The sequence below is a fragment of the Pseudorca crassidens genome, chromosome 1, assembly GCF_039906515.1.
Source record: "Pseudorca crassidens isolate mPseCra1 chromosome 1, mPseCra1.hap1, whole genome shotgun sequence".
Taxonomy (NCBI): Eukaryota; Metazoa; Chordata; class Mammalia; order Artiodactyla; family Delphinidae; genus Pseudorca; species Pseudorca crassidens.
Genome location: NC_090296.1, coordinates 144,975,484 through 145,001,977, shown reverse-complemented (window position 1 = coordinate 145,001,977; position 26,494 = coordinate 144,975,484). Strand labels below are relative to the sequence as shown.

General features: G+C 54.2%; 2 protein-coding genes across 3 annotated transcripts; one reads left to right on the top strand and one right to left on the bottom strand.

Annotated features, from left to right (window-relative positions):
- Positions 1-253: 253 nt before the first annotated feature.
- On the bottom strand, positions 254-2,470 carry MESP2 (mesoderm posterior bHLH transcription factor 2). Of its 2 annotated transcripts, none has more exons than XM_067698141.1 (2): positions 1,574-2,470; positions 254-802 (listed from the first exon to the last, which is right to left on the bottom strand). In XM_067698141.1, the coding sequence occupies exons 1-2, from the start codon at positions 2,468-2,470 to the stop codon at positions 533-535; spliced, it is 1,167 nt and encodes a 388-aa protein (XP_067554242.1). In that variant the 3' UTR covers positions 254-532. The 2 variants fall into 2 exon arrangements, with proteins under 2 accessions (XP_067554242.1, XP_067554330.1); XM_067698229.1 differs by having other exon boundaries at positions 1,640-2,470.
- Positions 2,471-19,708: 17,238 nt separating this feature from the next.
- MESP1 (mesoderm posterior bHLH transcription factor 1) lies at positions 19,709-21,184 on the top strand. The gene is made up of 2 exons (XM_067698016.1): positions 19,709-20,493; positions 20,819-21,184. Exons 1-2 carry the CDS (start codon positions 19,777-19,779, stop codon positions 20,891-20,893), a joined length of 792 nt encoding a protein of 263 aa, XP_067554117.1. The 5' UTR covers positions 19,709-19,776; the 3' UTR covers positions 20,894-21,184.
- The last annotated feature ends 5,310 nt before the right edge of the window (positions 21,185-26,494 follow it).

Sequence of the window (26,494 nt, the reverse complement as noted above, 5' to 3'; positions counted from 1 at the left end):
GCACAATAATTACTGTCGAACTGGCAAGTGAGGGCCTGAATTCCAGGAGGGGAAAGCAGCATGATTTATTCCCTGAAGGACGGGAACATTTTTCCTTTTCCAGAAGCAATAAAAACCCAAGTGGATAGAAGAAAAACAGACCAAACCAAATTTGGGTGTTTCTTTTGGTTTTTTTTTTTTTAAGTAGTACAAAATCTAAGCATATACTTTTCTTCCCACTCCCATCCCCACCCATCCCCAAGCCCACTCCCCCACCAGTCCCAGCCTGTCCAACCACTGTGGTCAAACAACCCATGTTACTGCAGCTCAGGTTGTGCTCTACAGAACACTGGTCATTCTGGGGGGCATCTAGGAGTGGAGGGACTGCCCCAGCCCCGACTTTAGCCAGGGAGGCCACCCTTAGCTGTTTCAAACACTGCTTCCATGAAAGACATCACTTGGAAAAGGGATCCTTGGCTAAAACAACGCCTGAATACTAGTGAAGTAGCAGGTGAGGAGGACACCCCACGCTACAGGCCTGATTCCAAGGCCATTAGTAGAAGATGCCCAGGTGAGTCCCCTCCAAATCTTCTTGCCAAAATTCAGGGCAGCCACTGAGCTGTAGGCCTGAGCTCTGGGGAGGGCTTTCATCACTGAGCTGGAAGGCGGGGCCTGGTCCCTGGTCCTCCGAGCTGGGCAGCACCTCTGCACTGTGGCTCCAGCATCCCCACTGGGTCTCAGGCTGGAGTCTCTGGCATGCTGGGCGGGGCAGGACAGGAGGGGTTTCTGGCAACAGACAAGGCTCTGGAGACATAGAGATTCCCTGAGAGAGAGAAGAGTAGCGGGTTAGTGGGCCACTGCCTCATGCCCTGAGATCCTGAACCTGGATGTTCCCCATAGTGTGGCTGGTAGCTGCTGAACTGCCCTGGTGCCATGGATCCAGTGAAGCAAAGTGGTTTAGAGTACAAGCTCTGGAGATATACTGCCAGGGTTCAAAACCCAGCTCTGCCACTCACTAGCAATGAGAACTCAGATAACCTCTTTTAGTCTCAGTTTTTTCATCTATAAAATGGTGATGATGATAATAAAACCTACTTCACAGGGTTGCTGGAGGGCTGATGAGTTAGTTAATTCATGTAAAATACCAAGAATCATGTTGGGCACACAGTAAGCATTCAATAAATTTTGGTTATTAATATGCTCTTTTATGGAAGCTTGAGGAAAGCATGAAGGTCACCAGATCCAAGCCCATCTACTTAGAAAGCCCCTACCCCCGGGGCAGCCAGGCCTCCCTCCCCCTCAAACCTTGATGGAGCACTTGCAAGGAATTTCCTGAATTACCTGAAGGCCCCTGCTACCTTCCACCCTGGACTCTGAAAGCAAGTCTGAAGATTCCCCCCTCTTCCACATGACTGTGAAGGCTTCTAGGTAGAGGTGGTGGTGGCCTTAACTTCCCAGGGCCCCCACCTCTTTCCCCAAGGAGGTTAGGGTCTTCTTCATCCTCCCTTCAGCTTTCCATCCCTAACCAGGGTTGGATTAGGTAAACCCGGGATCTAAAAAGCATAAGATTCTCTGCAGATTAGAGCTTACTCACCCCCTCCGTTTCCAATCGAAGCCTGGGGACCACTCCGAGGGAAGCGGAGAGAGCCTGGGCGCGTACCTGGTACACTGCAGCCAGCTCCATTGCGGGGGTCGAGGTCCAGGGCGTGGCCTGGTCCCGGGGCTCTGGGGGTGTCTGCGTTCCGGAACAGGCTTGGGGCGGCGTCCAACGAGCCGCGTCAGGGGCTCTCCCTTGGGACAGCTGCGGGGGCGACTGCATCCCGGGGCAGTAAGGGAGTGTCACCCAGGGACCCATATCAGACACACTGCTCCCCAGGCGCTCGGGCGCCGCTAGGGCTCCGGGACAGACGGGCGGGGACCCCCAGGACACCGTGGCGCTAGCGGCTGAGCCAGGGCCGCACCCTTGCGTCTGCGTCTGCGCCTGCGCGGGGCCGCCGTCGGGGCACAGCGGGCAGCCTCGAGGGAGCACTGCGTCGCTGTGCCGCCGGCGCCGGCGCTGCAGGCTCTCCTCGCTGAGGCCCAGCACGGCCGACAGGTGGCCGATGTAGCGGATGGCCAGACGCAGCGTCTCGATCTTCGTCAGGCTCTGGCCGGCGGGCGCCACGGACGGCGGCAGAAAGCGGCGCAGCTCGTGCAGGGCGCGGGCGAGCGTGCGCATGCGCAGCTTCTCACGCTCACTGGCGCTCTGCCGCTGCCCGCCTCCTGACCGGCTCCGCGCACGTCCGGGTGCCATCGAGGCGGCCTGTGAGGCGGTGCGGGCAGGCGGCGCCGGCTGTGAGGGGCCGCGGGCACAGTCGCAGGGGCAGGAGCCCGACGAATCCGAGGAGGAGGCCGGGGACGTCGAGTCCGAGTGGCCGGTCCAGCCCCAACCCTGCGGGAAGATCCAGTGGTCGTGGCCGAGGAGGCCCTGCAGAGGAGGGGACTGGGCCATGGCCGGGGCTGCGGGCTCTGGGAGGCTGGGCCGGCCACCTCCAGGACTGAGCTTTTATCTGGACCAAAGGTGCGAGGTGGACCCCTGCCACGTTACAGAGAGGTGTCAAAACCCACAGAGCCCAGGGAAGGTCTGGGCAGGGGGTGTCCTGGGAAAGCGGGCCCATTTGCGGAGGTGTGGATTCTGACTCCTCGGGGGCTCTAATGGAGGCCCCTGCAGCCCGGGAAGTGTGGGAGGGACAATTCGCATCTGGATGGAGCTGCTAAGCTTCTCACTGTGTTCCCACCCACTCCGCCTCATCCACTGCTCCGGTGAGTGCCCGGGACCCTGACAGTGGTGGGCAGTGCCATCGTCTGGGGGCGGCCAGGCTGTCCCTCAAGTGACTCAAGGACCCCCGCAAAGAGTGGCCGCCTCCCTCATCACCACCCTCCGGGAGACTGTACCCAGTCACTCCCACCCAGTGTGCTGGATAAGGCGTCAAGACAGACCCTGAGGGACTTGCTCACAGTGATGGCGGGAGAGGGGTTGGGGAAGGAGGGGACATACGGGTGGACCGTTACTGGGTTCCCAGAGCCCGCACTTGCTGCTTTGCTGAGTGACACCGAGAAAGTCATCTCACCGTCCACAGTTAGTTTCTTTCCCTGAGAAATAGTACAGAGCAGCCTGAAGAAGAGGCATGGAGTGTAGTGAGTGATGAAAATGGGGGAATGTGGGCCCCCAGGCAGGCCTGAGGCAGACCCTCTTTATTTGCTGTGTGACCTTGGGCAGTTCGGTTAACTCCTCTGAGGCTCAAGTTGCCTCATCCCTGTGGCAGTAAATAAAATACCCACCACCTAGGATGGTTGCTGGTACCAAGTGAAACCATCCATGGGACCACTTAGAATGAGCCTGGCAAGTGGGCTAAATGTTTGCTGCTACCATTTTATTAAGAAAGTACTTACATTTCAAGATGCTTGTAGGCATTATTTAATACATATTTATTTAGCAGCTGGTAAATGTCAGGCATACCAGAGTGAACAAGATAGTTGTGGTCTGTGCTCTCATGGGATTTCAGTCTTGTGGGAGAGAGGAGTAAACGTTATGTAATTAGTAGCTCCACCACTAGCTAGCTGTGTTGCCCTTGGACAGCTCTGAGCCTGAACTACAGCTCTTAAAACAGGAGTAGTAATTATAGTATCTGCTCACAGGACTGTTGTTATAGTCTTATAATATAACCTTTGATACAGTGAAGTTTAAAAGTAAAAGCTCCCACCCCTCAGCAATAATTACAATTTAAAGGCGGTATGAGTGTTCTTCGTAATCTTCAGAGAAAAGGCTGAACTCAGAGGGACTGTCATGCTCTGGCCACAGAGGCGGAGAGGTCACAGCTGGGTCTTGAACAATGGGTAGGACTTGGGTAGGGAGAGAGGCAGGTGGAGAGCATTCTGAATGTGGGAACTGCATAAGCAAAGGCCTGGCAGTGGGATTTCCCAGTGTGCTTCAGGAATGGTGTGCAAGGGCGGGGTGATGTGGAGAGCAGGAGCTCACCTTGGCTGGGGCCAGGCTGAGAAGTTGTATTTTACTGCCAAGGCAATGGGAAGCCAAATGGACTTTTCAGCAGAAGTGTGACATTAAAAAAAAAAAAATCAGGGGCTTTCCTGGTGGTGCAGTGGTTGAGAGTCTGCCTGCCGATGCAGGGGACGTGGGTTCGTGCCCCGGTCTGGGAGGATCCCGCGTGCCGTGGAGCGGCTGGGTCCGTGAGCTGTGGCCTCTGAGCCTGTGCGTCCGGAGCCTGTGTTCCGCAACGGGAGAGGCCACAACAGTGAGAGGCCCGCGTACAGAAAAAAAAAAAAAAAAAAAAAAGAATCCGCCTACCAATGCAGGGGACATAGGTTCGAGCCCTGGTCTGGGAAGATCCCACATGCCACGGAGCAACTAAACCTGTGCACCACAGCTTCTGAGCCCGCGAGCCACAATTACTGAAGCCTGCGCACCTAGAGCCCGTGCTCTGCAACAAGAGAAGCCACTGCAATGAGAAGCCCACGCACCGCAACGAAGAGTAGCCCCTGCTCGCTGCAACTAGAGAAAGCCTGCGCGCAACAACAAAGACCCAACGCAGCCAAAAATAATAAATAGATAAATAAATTTATTTTAAAAAATTAACTTTATTACACAAATTACATAACTAATATGTTCTCTTTATAAGAAATGGAAACCTGAAAGATAAAGCTGGAGTCCCTGTAACCCCTCCCCAAAGGTCATGTGTCCTTCCAGACTTGGTCCCTGTGCACTCACATAAACATATGTATCCTTAGAAAACACATAGTATAAATGAGGTAACATTATGGCAATTTGCCTGTAACTTGCTTTTTTTTCATTCAACAGCGTATCTGAGATCATTCCATGTCAGGATGTGTTTAGCTGACTCATACTTGGTCTTAGTTGATTTAAATGTTCATCCATTTAAATCATAGTGGATAATTTTAACTGGAAAAAAAATTAAATGGCAGGAGGTACAAATAAACCTTCAATAATGAAATTACATCACCTTCTCCTCAGAACTTACTTTTTTAAATATTGGAGAAAATATGCCCAAGTTATTACTCTAACGTTATGATGAAGTAATAATTGACATTGAATAATGTTGGTCAGGGCAACTGTTTTTAGTTTATTCTAGCTGCTGTGAATGAGGTGGGGACATATTTAATCTGTCCATCACACAAAAAGAAGGTGGAACCAATCAATAATGGCCTTGATTTCAAACAGGAAAGAAGCAATTAGTCATGCAATATTTCATGATCTGAAAGGGTTTAAACCAAAGTTAAAAAAATAATAATCCTTTCTCCTAAGGGGAGGGAGACTTAGAAAACAGTCAATCCCACACTTTTTACGATTAAAATAATGGCAAATCATTATTTGTCCAAGGCTGCACAGTACTATGAAGATCTTGACATATTGTACTATCAGGAAATTTATATATATGTAATTGACAGTTGTAAACAAGATTCATCAGTTTTCATGTATATTTCTTTTTTTAAAAAAATTTATTTATTTATTTGGCTGTGCTGAGTCTTAGTTGCAGCATGTGGGATCTAGTTCCCTGACCAGGGTTGAAACCTGGGCCCCCTGCATTGGGAGCACGGAGTTTTAACCACTAGAGCACCAGGGAAGTCCCTCATGTATACTTCTTCATCTGGATTCTGAAGTGTCAGATTGCTGTGCTGTTGATACTGACTGTTCCAACTCACCCCTTTTCACTGCAGTATAATATTCCACGGAGTGCTCACACCATAGTCCCTTATTGATGTACCTTTAGCATGGTTTTAGTTTTTGCCAGAGTGCTGCCTTGTGCACAGGCAGCTAGATATGGAGTGGTGAAATGGCCCTGTGATTCCCAGGAAGGTTCTGAATATCCAGAATCATTCCTCCTCTCCCCCCACCCCCTACTCATTAGAGCAAGCCTGGAGGGATTTCCTGTGAAAGGATTTGGTGAATTATGAGAATTCACTGTCAGCAGAGCTCTGCATACTATCCTTTCTTCTCCAGGATAGCTTGGCCTCCTTCTGTCTTAGTTTGGGCTAGCCCTGGCGCCCAGGCCTCAGGCTGACTGTGGGATGGCAGAGCATAAGTTCTGGGAGGTGAGGCCCTGGAGCTGGTTTGCTGTGGCCCCTGGCTCTTCACTGGGCCCCTCAGCCAGCCTCCGGGAGCACAGGGGCACACTGTCACCAGCCCCACTCACTTAGCACAGGGAGACAGTATGGCTTAATGGTTAGGAGGCTGGGCTATGGAATCAGACAGATCTGGGTTTAGAGTCCCAGCTTCATCCCTTCCAAGCTCTCAGAACTTGGGCAATTTAACCTCAGTTTTCTCATCTATGAAGTGGGGATCCTGATTTCCAGGGCAATTGTTGGGACAGAGTAAGATAATGCATGTTGTAGAGCTTAGAATAGAGCCTATAAGTCTTGCTTATAGTAAGTTCAGGGGCAGCAGAATGGAGTGGGTAAAGGACTAGATTGGATTGTGGGGAAGAGGGCCGACATCTTTAGCCTTGGCCCTACAAGATGATTCCTTCCTTCCTCACTCTAGCACCGGGCCTCAGGCATCCTGCCCTACCCTCTCCTCCATCTTCAGCCCTTCTTCTCCGGGACCCAGCATGGGGAGTCCTCCTCAGCAGGGCACTCCAGCTCCTGGCCTGTGGCAGGGGTCACCAGAGCTGCAGTGCAGAGGCAATGGAAGAGCTCCAGGTGCCTGGAGCTGGAGCTTGGAGCCGCAGCCGACTGGCCCAACCAAGGCTAGGAAGTGGAGGATCTGAACCAGCTTCTCCTGGTGGGCTGGGTCCTGGCTCAGGTGCTTTTCCAGCTTATCTCTGGCCCTGGGACCCTCAGGCATTCCTCCCTGTGTGCTCAAACCAGCCCCAGGTGCTGCACAAACAAGCTAGGTCTGGGCCCAGGCCGCAGGGGCTTCCACTTGAGCAGTCTCCACTTCTCTTTCATCTGACTCGCCTGGTAGAAGGAGGGGTATTTATGGCTGTGTGCTGTTAGATAAGGTGATTAACTTCTGAGCCTCAGCCTGATAGTGACACCAGGTTTACCCCCTCCTTCCCGTGATAGGAGGAGGTGGAAGCTAGATCAGGGAAACATGGTCAGTAGAATATTCACCAGTGTGGCAGACACTTCTGGTTGCCCACACAGCATCTGTTACAGCCTCTATTCTTCTTTCTCCCTTAATAACAGGGCTCTGTATTATAATGGGTGGTGATATGCCCAGCTGAAAAACTGTATTTCCCAGCCTCTCTTGCAGATGGAATGGCCAAGGAGATTTATTAGAATATTGTTTGGGGCTTCTAGGAAAGCTCTTTAAAGCAGAGAGGTACACTCCTGTGGCTCTACTCCCTTATATTGTCATCCTGGAAAATGTGATGGCTGGTGCTTCAGCAACTATTTTGTGACCCTCAGGCAATCTCAAGGACAGAAGTCACACCTAAGGCTCGTGGAGCAGAAGGAAGCCTGAGGCACTGATAACAACATAGAAGTGCCGTACTGGCCCAGAAAAGTCTAACTCTAAATTTCTTTAATGTGAGAGATAATAAATTACCATCTTGTTTAAGTCATTGTCAGTTTGGGTGTGTGCTTTGAGCAGCCAAACATAATTCTTGTTCACATAGTAAAGAAGTTCAGGGCTCCCCTGGTGGCGCAGTGGTTAAGAATCCATCTGCCAATGCAGGGGACATGGGTTTGAGCCCTGGTCCAGGAAGATCCCAACTGCTGCTGAGTAACTAAGCCCGTGCACCGCAACTACTGAGCCTGCACTCTAGAGCCCGTGAGCCACAACTACTTAGCCTGCGTGCCACAACTACTGAAGCCCATGCGGCTAGAACCCATTAATTAAATAAATAAATTTATTTTTTTTAAAGTTATTAAAAAAATTCCTAGATTATCCTTGTTGACAAATGGGGCCATGTGAGCTTAAGTTAAGTGAATTCATAACAGATTCAATGTTCCCACAGTTGAATGGATGGATGTTCACCTAGAAGAAGGTCTCTAGTGATGTGCCACCAACTCTATTCCCAGCCTCGTCATGGGCAGCATTATGATCTTTTTAATTAATTTTAATTTATTTTATTTATTTATTTTTGGCTGTGTTGGGTCTTCATTGCTGTGCGCAGGCTTTTCTGTAGTTGCGGCCAGCGGGGGCTACCTTCGTTGAGGTGCACAGGCTTCTCATTGCGGTGGCTTCTCTTGTTGCGGAGCACGGGCTCTAGGTGCGCAGGCTTCAGTAGTTGTGGCTCGTGGGCTCTAAAGTGCAGGCTCAGTAGTTGTGGCGCACAGGCTTAGCTGCTCTGCGGCATGTGGGATCTTCCTGGACCAGGGCTCGAACCCATGTCCTCTGCATTGGCAGGCGGATTCTTAACAACTGCGCCACCAGGGAAGCCCCAGCATTATGATCTTGAATGAAGATATGAACTGATCTAATTGGGGATAAGATCCAAACCCAAGAAGTTAACTGGGTAACAGCCAGGATCTAAAGAGATTCTGGCAGGCTGGAACAACTGATCGGATCTCATTACTAATAAGGTAGAATCAACAGAGCCCTATGTACCTCCCCTCTAAGTTGAGGGTTAGGAGACATCATGTAACCAGCAGCAGCTGTGGAAAGGGCATGGTAGTCGTTGCTTTCTAGGCACCAAGGGCATGAAAATCAAATGTGATCCCATTCACGTTTGCAAGAAACGGGATCTTCAATCAAGGAGGCAGTGGTCTCTTATTGCCTATGCGGGGTAAGTGGTCAAATCCGGGGGCCACAGTTTATGAGGGCAGGGGATAAACCCTAGCTCAGGAGAGCGAGGTTAGTGAGGGGCTTGAAGCCAGGTCACCAGAGAAATAGCTGAAGGACTTGGGAATGTTTCATCCAAAAAGGAAAAGACATAGGGGATGTGAGAGTTGTCCCCAGATGCCTGGAGGGGATACTCCAGGGAGAGTCTGAAGGCCTTTCTAAGATCACAGGGGCTGTCCTGTGAGGGGGTGAGTGGCCTGTACGTGGATGTGGTCGAGAAGAAGCCAGCTGAGTACGTGCAGGAGCTGGAGGGGATAGCTGCTGTCGCCTCTGCCAACACTGACAAGTACCATAAGACAGGCGTTTGGACCTGATGATCCCTGAGGTACTTTCAGAGCTGAGGCCAAGAATCAGAGAGAGGACAGGAGCTGCCCCCTGGGGAGTCTCAGGGCGAGGGGGCCGCAGGAGACCTTGGCTTCAGGACATCTTGGGCGGGGGGAGGGCAGAATAAGGCCTCACATGTGCTTCAGTGCTCATGACACTCCCACCCCTGTTCTTCTGTGTGCCGGCAGCTCGGGCTCAGCTGGGCCTGCTCTCAGGGCCGGAACCACAGGGCCACGTGACCTTTGGCTCAGCTTGCCGGTGTGGCACCAGTCAGCTTGGCACTACGAGGCAGGCAGTGTCCACATCAGTATTCCTATTATACAAGTGAAGAAACGGGGGCCTCCATCCCATCAGCCCCTGATCGACTTCCCAGGGCCTTGCCCCAGACCACCAGTCAGATGGGAAGGGCAGAGGCCCAGGCTGGGGTCAGAATGTGCTCCCTGAGCCCCGGCCCTGCGAGGAGCTGCGGAAGGCATGGCCTCTGTTCAGCCTGCTCTGGGTGGCTTAGCGCAGGCCTCACCTGTGTTTGTTTACCCCCAGCCCTGCTCCAGGAAGTTCTCCACCCGCTCTTTCTTCCTGGGCAGGTGGTGCAGGGCCCTCGGGAACAGGCCCAAGGACGTGGAGCCAACTTAAGGGCTGGCCTCTGCCCCGTAGGTTTTCTTTCCCTTCCTTCCCCTTGGGTCCCTGCCAGGCCCTGGGGGTGGTCAGGCTGTGGGAACATGGGAGGAAAGGGGGCTGCATGCAGGGGCCGTGTGGTATTCTCATTACCAGCCAGCAGCGAGGGCCAGCCCAGCCTCCCCCTTGGCCACTGTGGCTGCCTTCACACCTCCCGTCTGCCTGTTGACACAAGGCCGCCTCCCCCAGGGCAGAAGGTGTCGACTTGGGAACGAGGGTGTGCAGGGGCCTCCAAAACAGGCGGCAGCAGGTCCTCTCAGAATCCCTGGAAAGCCCTTCTGGGGTGGGGGTGGGAGGCTGCAGGTCCCCATCCTGGGAGGCCCAAGGAAAAGGCAGAGCCTGTGTCCCTGGAACGGGGAGCGGGGTGCAGGGGGGCCTGCATGGGCCCCTCGCTCCGGGAGCCCTGAGTCAGCCTGCCCGGATACTCCCCTCCCCTGGCCCCAGGGGCTGGTGCGTGACTCTGGGCACAGCCAGGGAAGCCCGATGACCAGGCCCTGCCAGGCAGGCACCATCAGTGTCACCAGAGGCTGACAGCCACCAGGCAAGGTCACAGAGCAGCCCTTGGAGCTGAATTCACCCTGACCGGGCCTCAGTCTACTGGTCTCCGAGCATTTCCACACCACACAGCACCCAGCGCTGTGCCTGCAGCAGCCTGTTCAGTGCTCAAACCCCAGGCCTGACAGCCTGCTCTTCCGGGCCCAGAGAGGCCACTTCCTTTGCTTTAGGTCCCCCAGAACCAGAATTCAAACCCACAAAGGCCATGCACCCCATGTTCCGAACCAGGGGGCTGAGGCTCCAGGGAGGGAGGAGTCTCTGCTGCCCTCTGGGAGCTGAGAGTTGGAGGAGGAAAAAGACAAATTGGCTCTGAGTCTGTGGGGCCCTGGTGTGCGGGGCGCCCATGGACGACAGAGCGGAGCCACCTGGCCAGGTGATCAGTGCGGGTCCCAGGAGGAAGGGAGGGACTTGAAATTGTGGATTTTCTCCATGTGGAGGTGGGGCATTTCTGGCCGGGGGGAAAGGTGTGAGCCCAAGTCTGGAAGCAGGAAGCCCAGGGCTAATTTGGGTGATGCCAAGTGGTCTGGAGCCCTGGGTTGGAGGTGGGGAGGGTGGGAGGGGTGTGGACAAGCAAGTGGGAGCCGGGTGGGGTTGGAAAGTCCTGCTGAATGAGGAGTTTGGACTCTTAGGGAGGCAATGAGACCCATAGAAATTCTGAGGAGGGAGAGGGGTTGGGAGGTAAAGAGCTGGAGGCAGGAAACCAGCCAGGAGACTGCGGTCACATCATGGCAAGGGCTGACTAGACTGGGGCACGGGCAGGGGCGCTGGGAGTGGGCAGAGGATCCGATAGGAGGGAACGTGGGAAAAAGTGGGAAGGACGTGGCCACTAGTGGCTGGGGCCACAGGCATCTGGAGAGCTGCTCAGCAGGCCGGGGGCATGGAGGTGGACTCGACCTTCTTCCTCCAACAAGAAGGCTGAGCCAAGGAGGCTGGTGTGGAAGGGCCTGCAGAGGCCCCAGGGCTGCCTGGCCCTTCTCCTTGGGCGACAAGGTACAGTAGAGGTGGCTCAGGCCTAGGACCATCCGTGCCTGGGCTCAGTCCCCATCTGAGCCTCAGTCTCCTCATCTATGAAATGGGTGTCCTTGCCAGGAGGATTAGATGCAGCATCAGGTGTTCAGCATGTGGGACTTCCCTGCTGGGGAGGAGTGACCATCTGTGGTCCTGCAGCTCTAGGGAGGGACAAAGGAGGAGAATGAGTGGTGCTCACTCCTGCAGCCTCTGCGAGGGAAGACCCAGCCTCCCCATCCTGATCTCCAAAAGCTATAAGGGGGCTTGGGTCCGCCAGCTCTACTACTGGAATGCAAACAAGGGAGGGAAGGGGGCTGCAAAGTCTTTTCCTTCCTCCCTCCCTTCCTTCCTTTTCTTTCTTTTTTAATTTATAAAAGCAATGCATAATCATTACAAAGAAGTGAGAAAATACAGACAATCAAAAAGAAGGGATTTTAAAGCCCCCTCTTCCATCCACCCGGAGAGAACCAGGTTAACACGTTGGTCCATATCTCTGCATCCTAACCTTTTCTGAGCATCCCTACAAGTACAGAGTATGGAGACAGAGGCATTGAGGGAGCATGTTGAGTTCTTTTTCCCATTTTCTGAAGCTTCTGGTAATATATATTCTCTTTTTTATAACAGCTTTATTGAGATATACTTCACATACCTAATAATTCACCTGTTTGAAGTGTACAGTTCAATATTTTTTATATGTTACATTTAAAATTGTGGTAAAATATATATAACATAAAATTTGCCATCTAAACCATTGTTAAATGTGCAATTCAGTGGCATTAATTACATTTGCAATGTTGTGCAACCATCACCATTTCTATTTCCAAAACTTTTTCATCATCTCAAGTAGAAACTTTGTACCCATTAAACAAAAACTCCCCTTTAACCCCAGCCCCCAGCCCCTGGTAGCTTCTCATCTGCATCCTGTCTCTATGAATTTGCCTATTTTAGGTACCTCTCATATAAGTCTAATCATACAGTATTTATCCTTTGGTGTCTGGCTTATTTCATGTCATCAAGGTTCATTCACAGTGTAGAATGTGCCCAAACTTCATTCCTTCTTATGGTTGAATAATATTCCATTGTACATTTATACCACATTTTGTTTATCCATTCATCAGTTGATAGACATCTGGGTTGTTTCCACTTTTTAGCTATTATGAATAATGTTGCTATGAATGTTGGCGGACAAATATTTGTTCTAGCCCCTGCTTTCAATTCTTTGGATATATAAAGAGCATGTTGTTTTGTGACCTTTTCTTACTAATGTATGAATAACTTTTCCATATCAGTAGCTGTATTTATTTCTGTAATGAGATTTTTTAAGGCGTGCCTAGTACTCCATGGTGTGGCAGTTACAGTTTAGGTAACAAATTCTCTAGCATATACTGAGATGCCTTAAAGTTTTCCACATAGGTGTATCCTTATACCTATATTTTTAAAGTTATTATTATTTTTTTACATGTATTTATTTTATTTATCTTATTTTTGGCTGCATTGGGTCTTCGCTGCTGCGCTGGGCTTTTCTCCGGTTGGGGTGAGCAGGGGCCACTCCTCTTACGGTGTGCGGGCCTCTCACTGCTATGGCCTCTCCTGCTGCGAAGCACGGGCTCTAGGTGCATGGACTTCAATAGTTGTGGCACGTGGGCTCAGTAGCTGTGGCTCATGAGCTCTAGAGTGCAGGCTCAGTAGCTGTGGCTCATGGGCTTAGTTGCTCCGCGGCATGTGGGATCCTCCCAGACCAGGGCTCGAACCCGTGTCCCCTGCATTCCCAACCACTGCGCCACCAGGGAAGCCCCTTAAAAGTTATTTTTAAACTGCACGTGTCACATACGAATGCAAACTCCTTGTAAAGATTTTAGACATTACAGATATGATTAAAGTCTCCCTTTATCACACCTCAGAACCCAGCCCTTCTTCCACTCCCACACCAAATAAGTCCTGGTACATTATCACAGACTTGGCGAGTATGCATTTACGCACATACATACAGTAGAGCCTCACAAAATGCATGGTATCATTTGATGCCTTTCTGTGTAGAGGTTGGTTTTTAGATTTTTGTTTTCTTTTGCTTTTCCTTATATCAGTCAAGTCATACTGAAGGGATTTTTCTGCAGTTTGCTTCTGTCACTCAACAGTACGTCTTCACTTGCACCTTTAATTTTTTCTTATCAGGATGAATTCCCCATCAGGGAACCCGCTGGGCAAAGGGCATGCTGTGGCTGTTCTGAAGCCTCAGGCCAGCCTTGGGGCGCCTTGGGGGTGGGTTGTTGAGGCCAACCTTGTTGTGAGCAACCAGCGGCACATGTCAGCACTCCCAGGGGCCTCAGCCAGCCTGGCCACCTGTGCCGGGCGCTGACTTTGCACTCCCAGGGCCTGGGGCGGTGCGTAATCTCCAAGGGTGAAGGAAACTTCCTCGGCTCAGCCAAGGGCTGGATCTTGGATTTCTCTTGGTGGGGAAACCTCTAGAACCAAGGACTGAGTTCATCCTATCCTTAGTCTTTGGCACATAATCAGTACTGACCATCTAAGACCCTTCTTCTGTTTGATTTATTATCTGGTCAACTTAAGTTCTATCTTTGCCCCTAACATGTTCTCCGCTCTGTCCAGGGATGTCACTGTCCCCCAGCCTCTGGCAAAGGATCCTATGCCCAGAGGCTGTTCACTCTCCCAGGTCCTGCCTAGGCATTCCAGCTCAGTCCTAGACCCACTCTGCTTCTTATTGGGTCTGAAGACAGATACCTCGAGGGAGGTGAGGCAGAGGTGTGCTCCTTCCCCTGACCTTGGGAAGGATGACCTGGAGCTGGCTGAGAGCCTGAGCCACCCAGTGACTTGGCAGGAGCCTCATCATTGTCCTGGCACCTCACCGTTCTGCTGTACAGTCAGCCAGGGCAGGGGTGGGGTTAGAAGGAGCCTGAAACCTGTGCGTCCTTCCTGGAGGGAGCTCCATCCTGTGCTTTCAGGAGGTGCGGGTGTTGGATGCGCCCCAAGTTGGCAGCTGAGCTGGGCCTGCAAATCCCCACTGGGGAGCTGGCAAGCCTAGAGTTTCGGTCAATTGGTGGTCTGATTGTTTTCAACCTCTGCTTCCAGAGGTGTGTAGGGAAGGTAGGGAGACCTGAGCCCTGTTTGGCCCCTGCCCTCCTGAGCCCATCCCCCTCTCCTCATTCCTCTAGGCTCCATCTTGCTCTGCCTTTCTCCATACAGGTGTATGTTTTTCCCAGTGGACAGATGAGCAAATTGGGGTCCAGAGAGGGCAAGTGGCCTGTCTGGGGTCACACGGCCCATCACACTGGCACTAAGCCGGCTTCACCTATTTCTTAAGCCAGCCCCAGCATCTCTGCCACACCTGCTTAGCTCCCAGAGCCCACCACCCCCAACCCGCACTGGCCCTGGCCCCAGATAAAAAGGGCCTCTGACCGGTTGGCAGGAGGTCTGCCCAGCTCAGATCCCAAGATACTAGGTGGTTGGGTAGTGCCCTCTGCTGTCTGTAGCTGGGATCGCAAGGACACTGGACACCCAGGGGCAGCCCTCTGGCCTGAGACCGTACCTTGCAATCAAGGCATGCAGTCTCCCAGGACAGCTCAGCAGGCAGTTGGGAGTCCCTGCTCCATTTTACAGCCATAGAAACTGAGGAGCCGTGTGACAAGTTTCCCTACATTCACATGTCTACATCTTTGCTCTGGGCTGGTTCAACTACTTAACCCCTTTATGCCTCAGTTTCCCCATGTTTCACTGTAAGGCTTAGACCCTCCTCCACTTACCCAGATGAAGTGAAGGAGCATAGATGTGACACCCCTAAGGAGAAAGGCACAGTCTACTTACCCTGCATTCTCAGCCCAGCTCCCAGAACAGGGGAGATTCTGGCACTTCCTCTGGGGCCTTTCCCGGAATCTGACAAATCTCTCTCCTTTCCTCCCACCCCCTCCCTCCTCGTCACCCCTCTGCCTCCTGTGACTTCCACTGGCTGCGCATCCAGCTGATCCATGACCAAGCTAATCAGATTATCATGGGTCCAGAATAATCTATTCCATATGGCTTGCCAACTCAGTGGCTCCGGGAGCTAAAGGTGTGAGGAGAGGGGCTGATCTCAGTTGGAAGGGGCTTCCTGGGAGCTTCCGGGGCCTTAGGTGGGAGGCTGATGGGGAAGGAGGGAGGTGGAGGAGAAGTTGGGAGCCTTCCTGCCGGGCCCTCTGACTGCTCTGGGCTCCAGGTGGCTGCTGCCCCCTCTCCAGCACAAGCACGGCCTCATCTATCCACGACCCAGTGGGGCTTAGGCTCCATGGTGGGGGGCTGGGCACTCCCCGTGCCTTTTCCACTCTCTGGATTGGGGGGTGCTCACTATAGGGCATTGCTTCTCAAAAGTGGCCAAGCTTCATAATTCTTGGGAGATTTTACTTTTCATACCCAGAAGCTCCTCCAGGGATTCTGGTTCAAGCAGCTCCAGCGTGGGTCCGGAAACGTTTTTCTTTTTACATCTCAACAGGTCCCAGTGACTTGTAGTGAGGTTTCATGGAGGCTTGGGGACTATGGGGCGTCGTCCCCACCTCGGCACCCTCACTCTCCAGGCGGCCCTCCAGGAGGAAAGGAGCCAATCAAGTCCTCCAGAGGAGACAGGGGAGCTGGTGGTAGGACAGAACACTGGCTTTGGTCCCAGACAGAGCCACATAGATCCCAGCTCTGCCCCTACTAGCCATGTGACGTAGGACCGCCGCTCTGCTCCTCTGTGTCTTTAACTACAAAGCAAGGCAATGACACCCACATCACATGAGCACAGTAGGTATTACTCATGGCACAGAAGCAGAGGCTGGGGCCCAGAGATGGAGAGTGAGTTACCCAAGTGACACAAGTGGTACATGGCAGGGCAGGGGTTCTATTCTAAGCCACACTGGCCACACCCCAGACGGGTGTCCTAGGCTGTCTAAAGGTGGGGACTTCATGAATAACAATCGCTCCCCTGAAAGGGCTTGCCTCTCAGGCTGGTGCCGAGGTGTGGCGGGAAGATCCCTGGCAATAGGAAACACCCAAATTAGGAGCTTCCCAGGAGGTGCGCCTGCTGATGCCAAACAGGCTGGCGGTAGCAGAGAGCTGCTTCCTTCTCCTGGGGCCTCTGGCTCCCGAGGGGATAGGGATTAGGGGCTGCAAGGGCAGTACTGACATTGCACCTTTGATTAGCACTCCTATGTCAGAGGGTCTGGCCGGGAAAATGAGGGCTCTGAGGCTGGGAGGTGGGAGGGGGAGAGCGCCCAGGACCCAGGCTTGGCCTGAGGAAGCCGGCTGGTTCCTAGCGGGAAGGCTGAGACGGGGGCCCCAGCCTGAGAGGGTGCTGCCCTGTCCTGCCTGCCCCCACCCTGGCCAAGGACCCTGACTGAACTCTCACCTCCGCTTGGTGGGGCTGCCCCAAGGCCTCATTTCCCAGCCTTACACGTTGGCAGGCGACGGCAGGCTCGGGCCAGGGGAGCAAGAGCCACTGGCTCCGGCACTTGTCAAAACACAGGCCCCAGAGGTGTGAAGTCCTCACCCCAGCAGGAGGGCGGTGTGGGCCGTGCTGCCCGGAGAACTCATTAACTGGGGCAGCTCCCTAATGAAGCCACCGGAGAGGCTGGCGATAAGGAGATCAAAGGTGAGAGAGGCATGGGGGCGAGGGAAGAGGGAGGCTGGCTGACGGGAGGGGGTAGAGCCCAGGATCTAGGTTGGGGGTCCCCCCTTTGCCCCCACTTGGCTTCATCAGGCCCACTGACCACAGCCCTTGCACACTCTGGGCCCCAAGACTCAGAGGCAACAGGAAAGGGAGGGACTCCCACGTGGCACATCCAATTTGTCAGCCTTAGGGCTGGAGACTGAAGGACTGGGGTTGGGGGTGGAACCCTCCCATCTGCCCTGTCTCTCATGCCATTTTTGTGAGTTCTTTGCCTCCACAGACACACCTGGGTCTTTTTAACCCTCTCTCATGGCGTTTCTCTCCTGTTCCAGATCTCTCAGTGGCTCCCATGTAAGTGAGCGATGAATGTTAACTGTTCGGTCCCAGATCTGAGCATCCTCAGGGGCCAGAGCTGTGTTTTCACGATAAACAGTCTGCCTTCCACACATATGGCCTCTTGTGTAAAGAATGTCTAGTTGATTTTGTACTTAATAAAATAAAACTTCACTTCAGAGCATTGCTGCCCACAAACCAGGAATGGTGGTTTCCTCTGGACCGGGAATTGGAGGCCTCAGACGGAGAATAGGAAAGAGATTTGTTATACCCTCTGTACTTGTTCAACTTTTAATCACGTGCGTGTATTATATTTTCAAATGTATAACAATATAACAAAAGGGTGGCTGATTGTCTAGGAGTTTTTGGTCATTCTGAGTTTTCTCAATTATTAGCTACAAAGTGGAAATCAGAATCATGTGGGAAGTGGAGGAATTTTTTGACATTCAGAGGTTGGCAACAGAATGCCCAGAGCCCTCTGAGATCCCACCCCTCCTGCCTGTCCAGCTTTTAGGCTGCAGCTCCCGCTGCTTGGGTGCACAACCAATTCTCACCATTTGTTAGCTCTGGTCCAGTGGATCAGGACCATCACTGGGCTCTAATGCCAGGTTCTTGGCTTGGATGTGGAACCCCAGGAAGGCATCCATCGGCCAGGGTCCAGAAGGGGCAGACCCTGCTGACAGCTGCAGGCCTAGGCCAGGCTCTCACAGGGTCCCATGGCATGTGCCCATGGAGTGGGCTCCTCCCCTTTTCCCCAATGGTGGGTTGGCATTGCCTGTCCTGGATGTGACCATGGGCATAAGCATCTGGGGCTGCTGGGACAGACTGCAGGGTAGAGGGTATAGAGGGTGTTAGAAAAGGCCAAGGGCAGTAGAAGAAAAAAGAGACAAGGGGAGGGGGGAGGTGGTGAGCAGAGATGCCCAGGAAGAAGGTACCAAGCCACTTGGCTTTCTTTGCTACGAACCAGCTCAGCCATCAATCTCACAGAACTGGAAGCCATGGGGGATGCAAAACAGTAGACCGCCGGCACTGAAAGAGACCCTAGATACCACTTCTTCTTCTTTTTAATTTTTTTTTTTACCACTTCTTTTGAAGACATGATACCAGACACCAGGTACTTCACAGTCTAGCTGGAGAGCAGACATCCATGCATGAAATGGCTATTTTGACAATGTGCAAACTCAAACCTGAGGGGTCAGGCAGGCAATATAGTAGATTCTCTGAGATTTCCCATGTGGACAATCATGTCCATAAATAGAGTTTTATTTCTTCCTTTCCAATCTGTAAGCCTTTTATTTCTCTTTCCTTACTGCACAAGCTAGATGCACCACCCCGCCCCCCGGCAACGTTGAAGAGGCATGGGGTAGGAGCAGACATCCTCACCTTGTTTTCAGTATTAGGGGGAAATCTTTCAGTCTTTCACTATTTAGTATGCTGTTAGCTGTAGCTTCTTTGTAGATGCTTTTCATCAGACTGAGAAAGCTCTCCTTTAGTCTGAGTTTGCTGAGAATTCTTGTCATGAAGGGGTGCTGATTTTTTTTTCTTGGCTTCTCTGTGGTTTGTGGGATCTTAGTTCCCTGACCAGGGATTGAACACAGCAGTGAGAGAGCCCAGTCCTAACCACTGGACCACCAGGGAATTCCCCTGAATTTTGTTAAATGCTTTTTTTCTGTGTCATTTGCACTCACATTTCATTGGTAAGGCCCGTTATACCTGCCCCAAGGTGGCAGAATACCAGCTAGGGGCAAGTGGTGGCAGCTGTGGCAACAGGCCGAGCCCTTAATCCTGCCAGGCTGAAGGTGGCCTGGAGGGCAGCAGGCTTCCTCTCCCTCCACTCAGACGGTCCAGCAACCTGCCCAGATTCAGCCAGCTTGTTGGATTTACCTAGGGTAGCCTTGTCCCTCCCACTCACCACCACCAGGGAAGGGTGCACCCAGGACCAACCTGCCTCAGAGGAGGAACGGATTACTCTGGCCTCTGGCAGGAATCAGGGCCCCACTCCTGGTCACTATACGAGTCCACAGACCTGGCTGCACTATGCCCTGAGGCTCCCATCATTCAAACTGGAAACGAAGATTCAAGAAAACTTAAGAATTTGCATAAGGTCCCCAACAGGTGAAGGCAGACCCAAACCTAAGTACTGAACCTCCAGTTCCCGGACCTCGCTTCCTTTAACCTACTGAGCTGGCCCAACACCCTGGACAGTGCCGGCACTGGCGCAGGCAGGAGGCCCGAGTGTCTGGGTCAGGTGCCCATGCGAGCACCCAGGAGGGGCCAACCTGGCGCAGCCAACGGGCAGGCACCTTCGCCCCCCACCCCGTTGGTTCAAAGGGTCAAGCCCCGCCCCCACCAGGCCCCGAGCCCGCTTTGAAGTGCTGATGCGGCCTGGAAGGGGCCACTTCACACCTCGGGCTCAGGATAAAGCGGTCGCTGGCCGCCGGCCCCCAGACGCGCCGGCGCTGCCATGGCCCAGTCCCTGTGCCCGCCGCTCTCTGAGTCCTGGATCCTCTCCGCGGGCTGGGGCCCAGCTCGGCCGCCGCCGGCCTCCAACAGGGACTGTGGCTGCTCGCCCGCCTCGTCCCCGGACTCCTGGGGCAGCGCCCCGGCCAGCAGCCCCGTGTCCAGCCCCGGGAGGCCCGTCACCAGCGCCGCCCTCCGCGCTCCGACTGCGGGGAGGCGCGGCGCCCGCAGCAGCCGCCTAGGCAGCGGCCAGCGGCAGAGCGCCAGCGAGCGCGAGAAGCTGCGCATGCGCACGCTCGCCCGCGCCCTGCACGAGCTGCGCCGCTTTCTGCCGCCGTCCGTGGCGCCCGCCGGCCAGAGCCTGACGAAGATCGAGACGCTGCGCCTGGCCATCCGCTACATCGGCCACCTGTCGGCCGTGCTGGGCCTCAGCGAGGAGAGCCTGCAGCGCCGGCGCCGGCGGCACAGCGACGCGGCGCTCCCTCGAGGCTGCCCGCTGTGCCCCGACGGCGGCCCCGCGCAGACGCAGACGCAGATGCAGAGTCAGGCACAGGCGTGCGGCCCAGACCTGGGCTCAGCCGCCAGCGCCGTGGTGTCCTGGGGGTCCCCGCCCGCCTACCCCGGAGCCCTAGCGGCGCCCGAGCCGCATGATCCGCCGGTGCTTTACAACGAGACGGCGTGCCCGGAAGGGCCGGCGATGGAGCCAGGCCCCTCATCTCCGGTTAGTACTTCCTTCCCGCGCGGAGCTCCCTCCGGGCGCGGCGCAGTAGTGGATGGCGCTACCTACTGTCTCGCGCCCCGCGGCGCGCACTGCGGGGACCAGCCCCCGTGCGGCTTCCCCACTGACGGCCCGGCCTCGCCTGCTCGCCCTCCGGAGCAACAGAGTTGGTGTGCCCGGGGCGCTCGAGCGGCGAGGGGAGGGAGAGTACACGCAGGGGGCGGGGTCCCGCTCCCCGCCAGAGGCGCCCTGAAAGTGGAGCTCGCGAGGCGGACGCCCACGCTCGGTGTCCAACGCTGAGGGTCTCGCTGTTCCCTCTCTCCTCAAGCTCTTTCCCGGCGACGTACTGGCCCTGCTGGAGACCTGGATGCCCCTCTCGCCCCTGGAGTGGCCGCCGGCCTGAGTAGTTGAAGTGACGGCGGACATCTGGCGCCCCGTTCTGTGAGCACCGACGCCTTTTTGGCCTCTGCGCCTTCGAAGAGGTCCCACTCTAGACTCCCTTTCCTGGAAGAGGGCACTGGCGATACTGGCATGGGCATTGCTGAAAGGGAGAACCTGTCCCCACCCAGGACGGACTTCCCCAACCCCTCCCGTGATGGAGGGACCCAGAGGGTAGACACTTTGAGGCAGGCAGGAGGCTCTGCCTAGTACGTGTTTATTTATTTGTGAATAAATTTTGTGCTGGTGTCACTTGGCAAGTTCTTCTTTCTCTACAGGGGCACAAAGCTCCCTTCTTCTCCTCCAAAGGACGTAGGAGAGTTGGGAGGGTTTCTTGCAGTCTTCAGCCCCCAAAGCCCACAGGCTCAGACCCCTTCCTCCTTTTCCCCAGCCCTGGCTTAGCACCTCCTGTTCCAGATGGGTTAGCCTGAGGGGGGAGGAGATTCTACGGAGAAAGTGGCAGCAAGCGGAGTCTGTCCATCTTTTCTTTGAATCTGGTGGGGAGCTGAATAAAACCAAGTATCTCTGTAGAAAATTCATTTCCATTAGTGCGTACTTACTGTGCACCAGGTCCTTTACACATTTCATACCTAAGTAATCATTTTGCAGAAGGATAAGCCAAGGGTCAGTACTCAAGCCTAGGTATGACTTCAGAATCTGGGCTCTCAGCTCTGGTAGGGTTTTGCCAGCTCCATTCATTCTGGGGTCTGAGGGGACACCAGCTCCAAGGGCTCATTGCATGTGTCCCAAGTCCTTATTCCCCTTGTGCTGGAGCGTTAGGCCTGGACCCTGGCATTTTCCCATCTCCCTTCACTCTGGTTTCTCTCCTATGTGGTTTAGAGACATGAAATAATATCAGTGGTCAGCCCCCAGTTTAAGTAACTGTGACCTCCCAGAGGCCTGGCTAGGGTGAGATGAGAGGTCCATTGGTTGCATCCAAATCCACAGAGCTGACCTGGAACCAGGCTTGGATTCAGGTTAGGGAAGTGCTGTGTGGGGAAGGGGGAGCCTTGAGCCCTGAAGGAGCCTGGCCTCAGTCAGGGGGTCTGGTGAGCAGTCAAGCCTGGGGGGTGGTGAGGTGGGTTAAGGGGGTGTAGCCTCTCTGTCCGAGGGTTCCTCAGCCATCTATGGATACTCAGTTCTTCCCCTCTGCCCTGCTCAAGCATCTTTGAAATACTGGCCTTGGCATTTTTTATAAGAGCTTTATTGAGATATAATTTATGTACCATGAAATTCACTCTTCAAGTACATAATTCAATGGTTTTGGTATATTCATACAGTTCTGTAACCATCACCACTGTCTAATTTTGGGTCATTTTCATCACCCCCCAAAAGAGACCCTGTAACCATTAACAGTGACTCCCCATGATTCCGTTCCCCCACTCCCCACCCCAGCCAGCTCAGCTGCTTTCTATCCCTATAGGTTTGCCTGTTCTGGACATTTAGTATGAATGGAATCATATAACATGAGGCCTTTTGCATCTTGCTTCTTTCACTTAGCATCATATTTTCTCATGTACCGGTACTTTGTTTCTTTTTATTGCTCAATGCTATTCCATTGTATGGATATACCACAGTTTATTTATCCATTGATATTGATAGGTTTGTTTTGAAACCACTTTGGAGATCATTTCCAGTGCTCTGGCCCAGGCCAGGAGGGGCAGTGATTCAGAGTGGGGTGGGGGGCTTACTGTGTATAATTCAGAAGCCCAGGCGCACCCTGGCCAGCGTTTGGCTGCAGAGAGTGCGATCCAAAAGCAGAGGCCCTGCAGGGGGGCGGGACCTCACACCTTCGCTGATCCACCCCCTTTCCCGCACCTCCACCCCCAACGCGCTCTCCCCTCCCAGAGCCCTAAGGAGCAGAACGGGAAGTCTTTTCCAGGACCCAACCCAGTTTAGAAAATCTATTTACATGGCAAAGGCCCCGTGGTTTAGGGCGGGGAATTAAAGTTATTAGCAAGTCTTTTCACAGACAAGTGGGGCTCATCGGCCAGCCCCCTCCCCTGCGGAGAGCCTCTCCTCGCTCTCCGAGCCCAGGAGCGGCCCACTGTTTATTAGCACCTGGGTGTGAATTTTCATTAGCACGTCCCTGTTAATAAGAGAGGTCTGGAGATGGGAAGGGGGCGCCTCCCACCACTCCCACGCCCCCACCCCCTTCCTGGGCTGGCCGCACTCACACCCAGCGGGAGGAGGACCAAGCAGCGTCCAGGTAGGTGAGCCCTAGGCGAGTGCTCGCTCTCAGTTCTCTGCTAACCTGTGAGCTAACCCCAGTTAGCAGGGCCATCTTGAGGATGGGCAGTTAGGGAAGGAAGAGGCTAACTAACGCGCCCGTGTGGATATTCAGGGGCAGCGCTGGGACTGGGACGCGGGTGTGACTCTAGGGCCTGCCTGTGTGCTTCCCCGATGGTGCACTGCCTTTGCGACAGCTGAGCAAGGACAGAGGGTGCTGGGTGGCGCCTCACCTCACCTGGGGCTGGTCCAGAGCGGTCTGGGCACCGTCCTGCTAGAAGTGGGAGGAGGGGGAGGATGGCATCAGAGACCTGGCCTGCGGATCCGCCGGCACGCTGGTCGCCGCCAGCCAACAGTGCTGCCCTGCTTTCCACCTTCGAAGCCCAAGGGGTCAGACATATATGGAGCAGCAATTTCAAGTCATTTTAGCCTCAGAGCCACAGGTGAGGCGGGCAGGTGGTGCTTATACCTATTTTACAGATCAGGACGCTGGAGCACAGAAAAAGGTCAAGGAATTTTTCACAAAGCTAGTGCGCGGCTATTGGGGTGGGGACAACGGTGGGTGGTAGTCGACAAATCCGGTCTTTGCCTTAGCCTGGCAGACGAGTGTGTGAGCACGTTGGGGGTGTGAAATAAAGCTCTTAAAGCACATGGGCCACCAGTGCCGTTGCCAGCAGGGACCTGCCACTGCCTGCTGACCACACGTGTTGCTCCCGCCGAGACAGCTGTACTGTGTAGATGCTGATGCTGGACGGGCCAGTGTTTTAAGGAGGGGCAGCTAAGCTGATTGGTCGACATGCAAAACATTTATTCAAGGACACGCCACTTGGGTCATCGTATGAACCCAGGGGCGGAGGGAAGGGCTGGTGGTCATGAGTTGTCTGTATCGGCAGGTGGCGGACTGTCCTGGTAGCAGAGCTGGAGAGCTGGGCTCAGCCGTGGGTGGGCAGGTGGTGCACCTGGAGGAGGGCCGTGCGTTGGCCATGCGTTGCTAAATAAACAGGTCCGTCTGAGGGGCACATGGACGCCCCAGGATTCTGAAACACCCCCTACCTGGAGAACCAGGCTGGCACAGGGCTGGGGAGGGAAGCGAGCCCTAACTGCAAAGCCCCTGTTTATCCCAGGGCGAGGCCAGGGCCACTTTGTCCATTCCCCAGCTCTCCCCCAGGGGCAGACCCTGCATTTGCACAATGCTGAGGGTAAGTGCCTCCTCAACTTTGTACCCCAGGCACTCATTTGCCTCACCCTGGTCCCAACAGTCCCCTGAGAAGACCCAAGCTTCTTGGTGCTGCTCCTAAGGGGCCCTCTCTCCCAGTGGGCAAGGACCTCTTTGGGGGCCACTGGCACAGCCCCAGTGGTGCACCAGCGCTAGTGCCCTGGATCCCCAGCCTAGTGCCACCTGGGCCTCTTCTGCCCATCTTCTGGCACTTTGCCAGCCCTGGTCCTTCTTCCTCCCTCTGTGGGCCCCAGCACCTAAGGCTCCCTGTGAATGCCCCAGCCCTCCTCGCTTCCCCCAAGCACACTAGGAAATGAGGAGGTGGCCTGGCGTTGGCTGCATGTGACTTTGGAAAGGGTGGACAGGGCACCTCCGTTGTCTCGGCCTGTTCAGCATCCCTCCTGCCTTCGTCCCTTGCGGCCTGTCATTTTCTTTTCTCCAGACAGCTCCCCCTTCCTTAGTTTGGGTGGCCATGACCTCCATGCCCCTGCAGGGATGGGCATGTGCGCAGGCTGGTGAGGTCGTCATGGTGAGTGGTTCAGGGATGTGACCACATGCAGGCGGGTGAGGAACAGGCTCAGGACTTTGCTGGAACCATCGAGAAAGGGACACTCACTGTGGGTGCTGTTGGTGGCCGTGGTGCCGCTCAAGCAGAGGGCCTACCTGGAAAGGGAGTCAAAACTGAGAGGCAGGGCTTCCCTGGTGGGTGGCGCAGTGGTTGAGAGTCTGCCTGCCGATGCAGGGGACACGGGTTCGTGCCCCGGTCCGGGCAGATCCCACATGCCGCGGAGAGGCTGGGCCCGTGAGCCACGGCCGCTGAGCCTGCACGTCCGGAGCCTGTGCTCCGCAACGGGAGAGGCCACAACAGTGAGAGGCCCGCGTACCGCAAAAAAAACCCCCCCACACACAAAAAAACTAAGAGGTGGAGAAGGATTCCTGCTCTTATCCAACAGTGGGGTCCAGCCACATGGAAAGCATTACGCCTGGACTTTTACACTACATGAGCCAACAAATTCCCCTTGTTGCTAAAGTTAGTTTGAGGTGGGTTTCTGATACTTGCTGTTGAAAAAGTCCATCAGGATTTGATACAGGCTGTTCCAAGCTGTGTAACCTGAGTGTCAATTTCACTTTCATGTAAAATGGGGGTAATGATATCTATATTTCACAAGGCTTATATGAAAAATACACAGACCACGGTAGATGCCCCGTAAATGTTAGTTCCCCGTCACATTTAGGTGGCCTGTAAGGCCAAGACTATCATCCTAAGTTTTCCTTCCTCATCTCAGAGAGAGCTGCCACCATGCCTACTGTGGAAAAGGATTGTTGTAGAAAGTTGTTTTTGCTGCAGTGTTTTCATTCCCATCCTGGGGAGGGCAAGGGGCAGTGTCTCAGGCGGGGAACTCTTCATCCAGGGGACATTCAGCTATAGTCGGTATCAGCACCATGAGGGCGGTGTCGTGCCAACAAAGAGTGTGTGTGACCCAGGGGAGAAGGTGGATGGGGACACAAAAGCAGCTGCGGTCACAAAACAATGTAAGCGTTTGGCCTTGGTGGGCCGTCTTGGAAGAGGGCCGGAGGCACTAACCACTTGCAGTTCTCAAAGATACCACACGGTGTCCTCGGAGAGGCAGATGTAGGCCTTGAGCTGCAGGGGACTCCTCCACCCAGTTTTCCTGGGAAGGACAGTTTCTAGAAAAGAAAAAGGCACTTCTCCGCCCTCTTCCTGTGCCCCCAGGTCCCCCAGCCTCCTCTAGGGTTCCCAGACCAGAAGGCAAGAGGCAGTAGTGGCACAGTTCCTGCCTGCCTCCTCACCTGCCCCTACTTTGCGTCTCATACCTGTGTGACCTCAGGCAGTCACTCAACCTCTCTGAGCCTCAGCCTCTCCAAACTGATTCCATAAGGTTATGAGACAGCAAAGAGAGGGAAAAGAAGTAGGTGGAGAGAAAAGGAGGCCACACAGTAGCTGGGGTGGACTGGGTGTCTTGCTCATTTGAACAAAGTGTCTCCTGGTCCTATGAGGCAAGTGGTCCTCACAAGGCCTGGGACTCTGGCTGACATCATCGCCTGGGCCCTGCTGGGGGTCTGGACTGGGTGGGAATGAAGGTTACACACCACAGCAGC

What these genes read in the sequence shown, in the direction of transcription:
- MESP2 (XM_067698141.1), bottom strand. Translation starts at nt 2,470, where the DNA reads ATGGCCCAGTCCCCTCCTCTGCAGGGCCTCCTCGGCCACGACCACTGG. An exon ending in TTCGATTGGAAACGGAGGGG is followed by an intron (nt 803 to 1,573) that starts GTGAGTAAGCTC and finishes TCTCTCTCTCAG; the next exon opens with GGAATCTCTATGTCTCCAGA.
- MESP1 (XM_067698016.1), top strand. Translation starts at nt 19,777, where the DNA reads ATGGCCCAGTCCCTGTGCCCGCCGCTCTCTGAGTCCTGGATCCTCTCC. An exon ending in AGCCAGGCCCCTCATCTCCG is followed by an intron (nt 20,494 to 20,818) that starts GTTAGTACTTCC and finishes TCTCTCCTCAAG; the next exon opens with CTCTTTCCCGGCGACGTACT.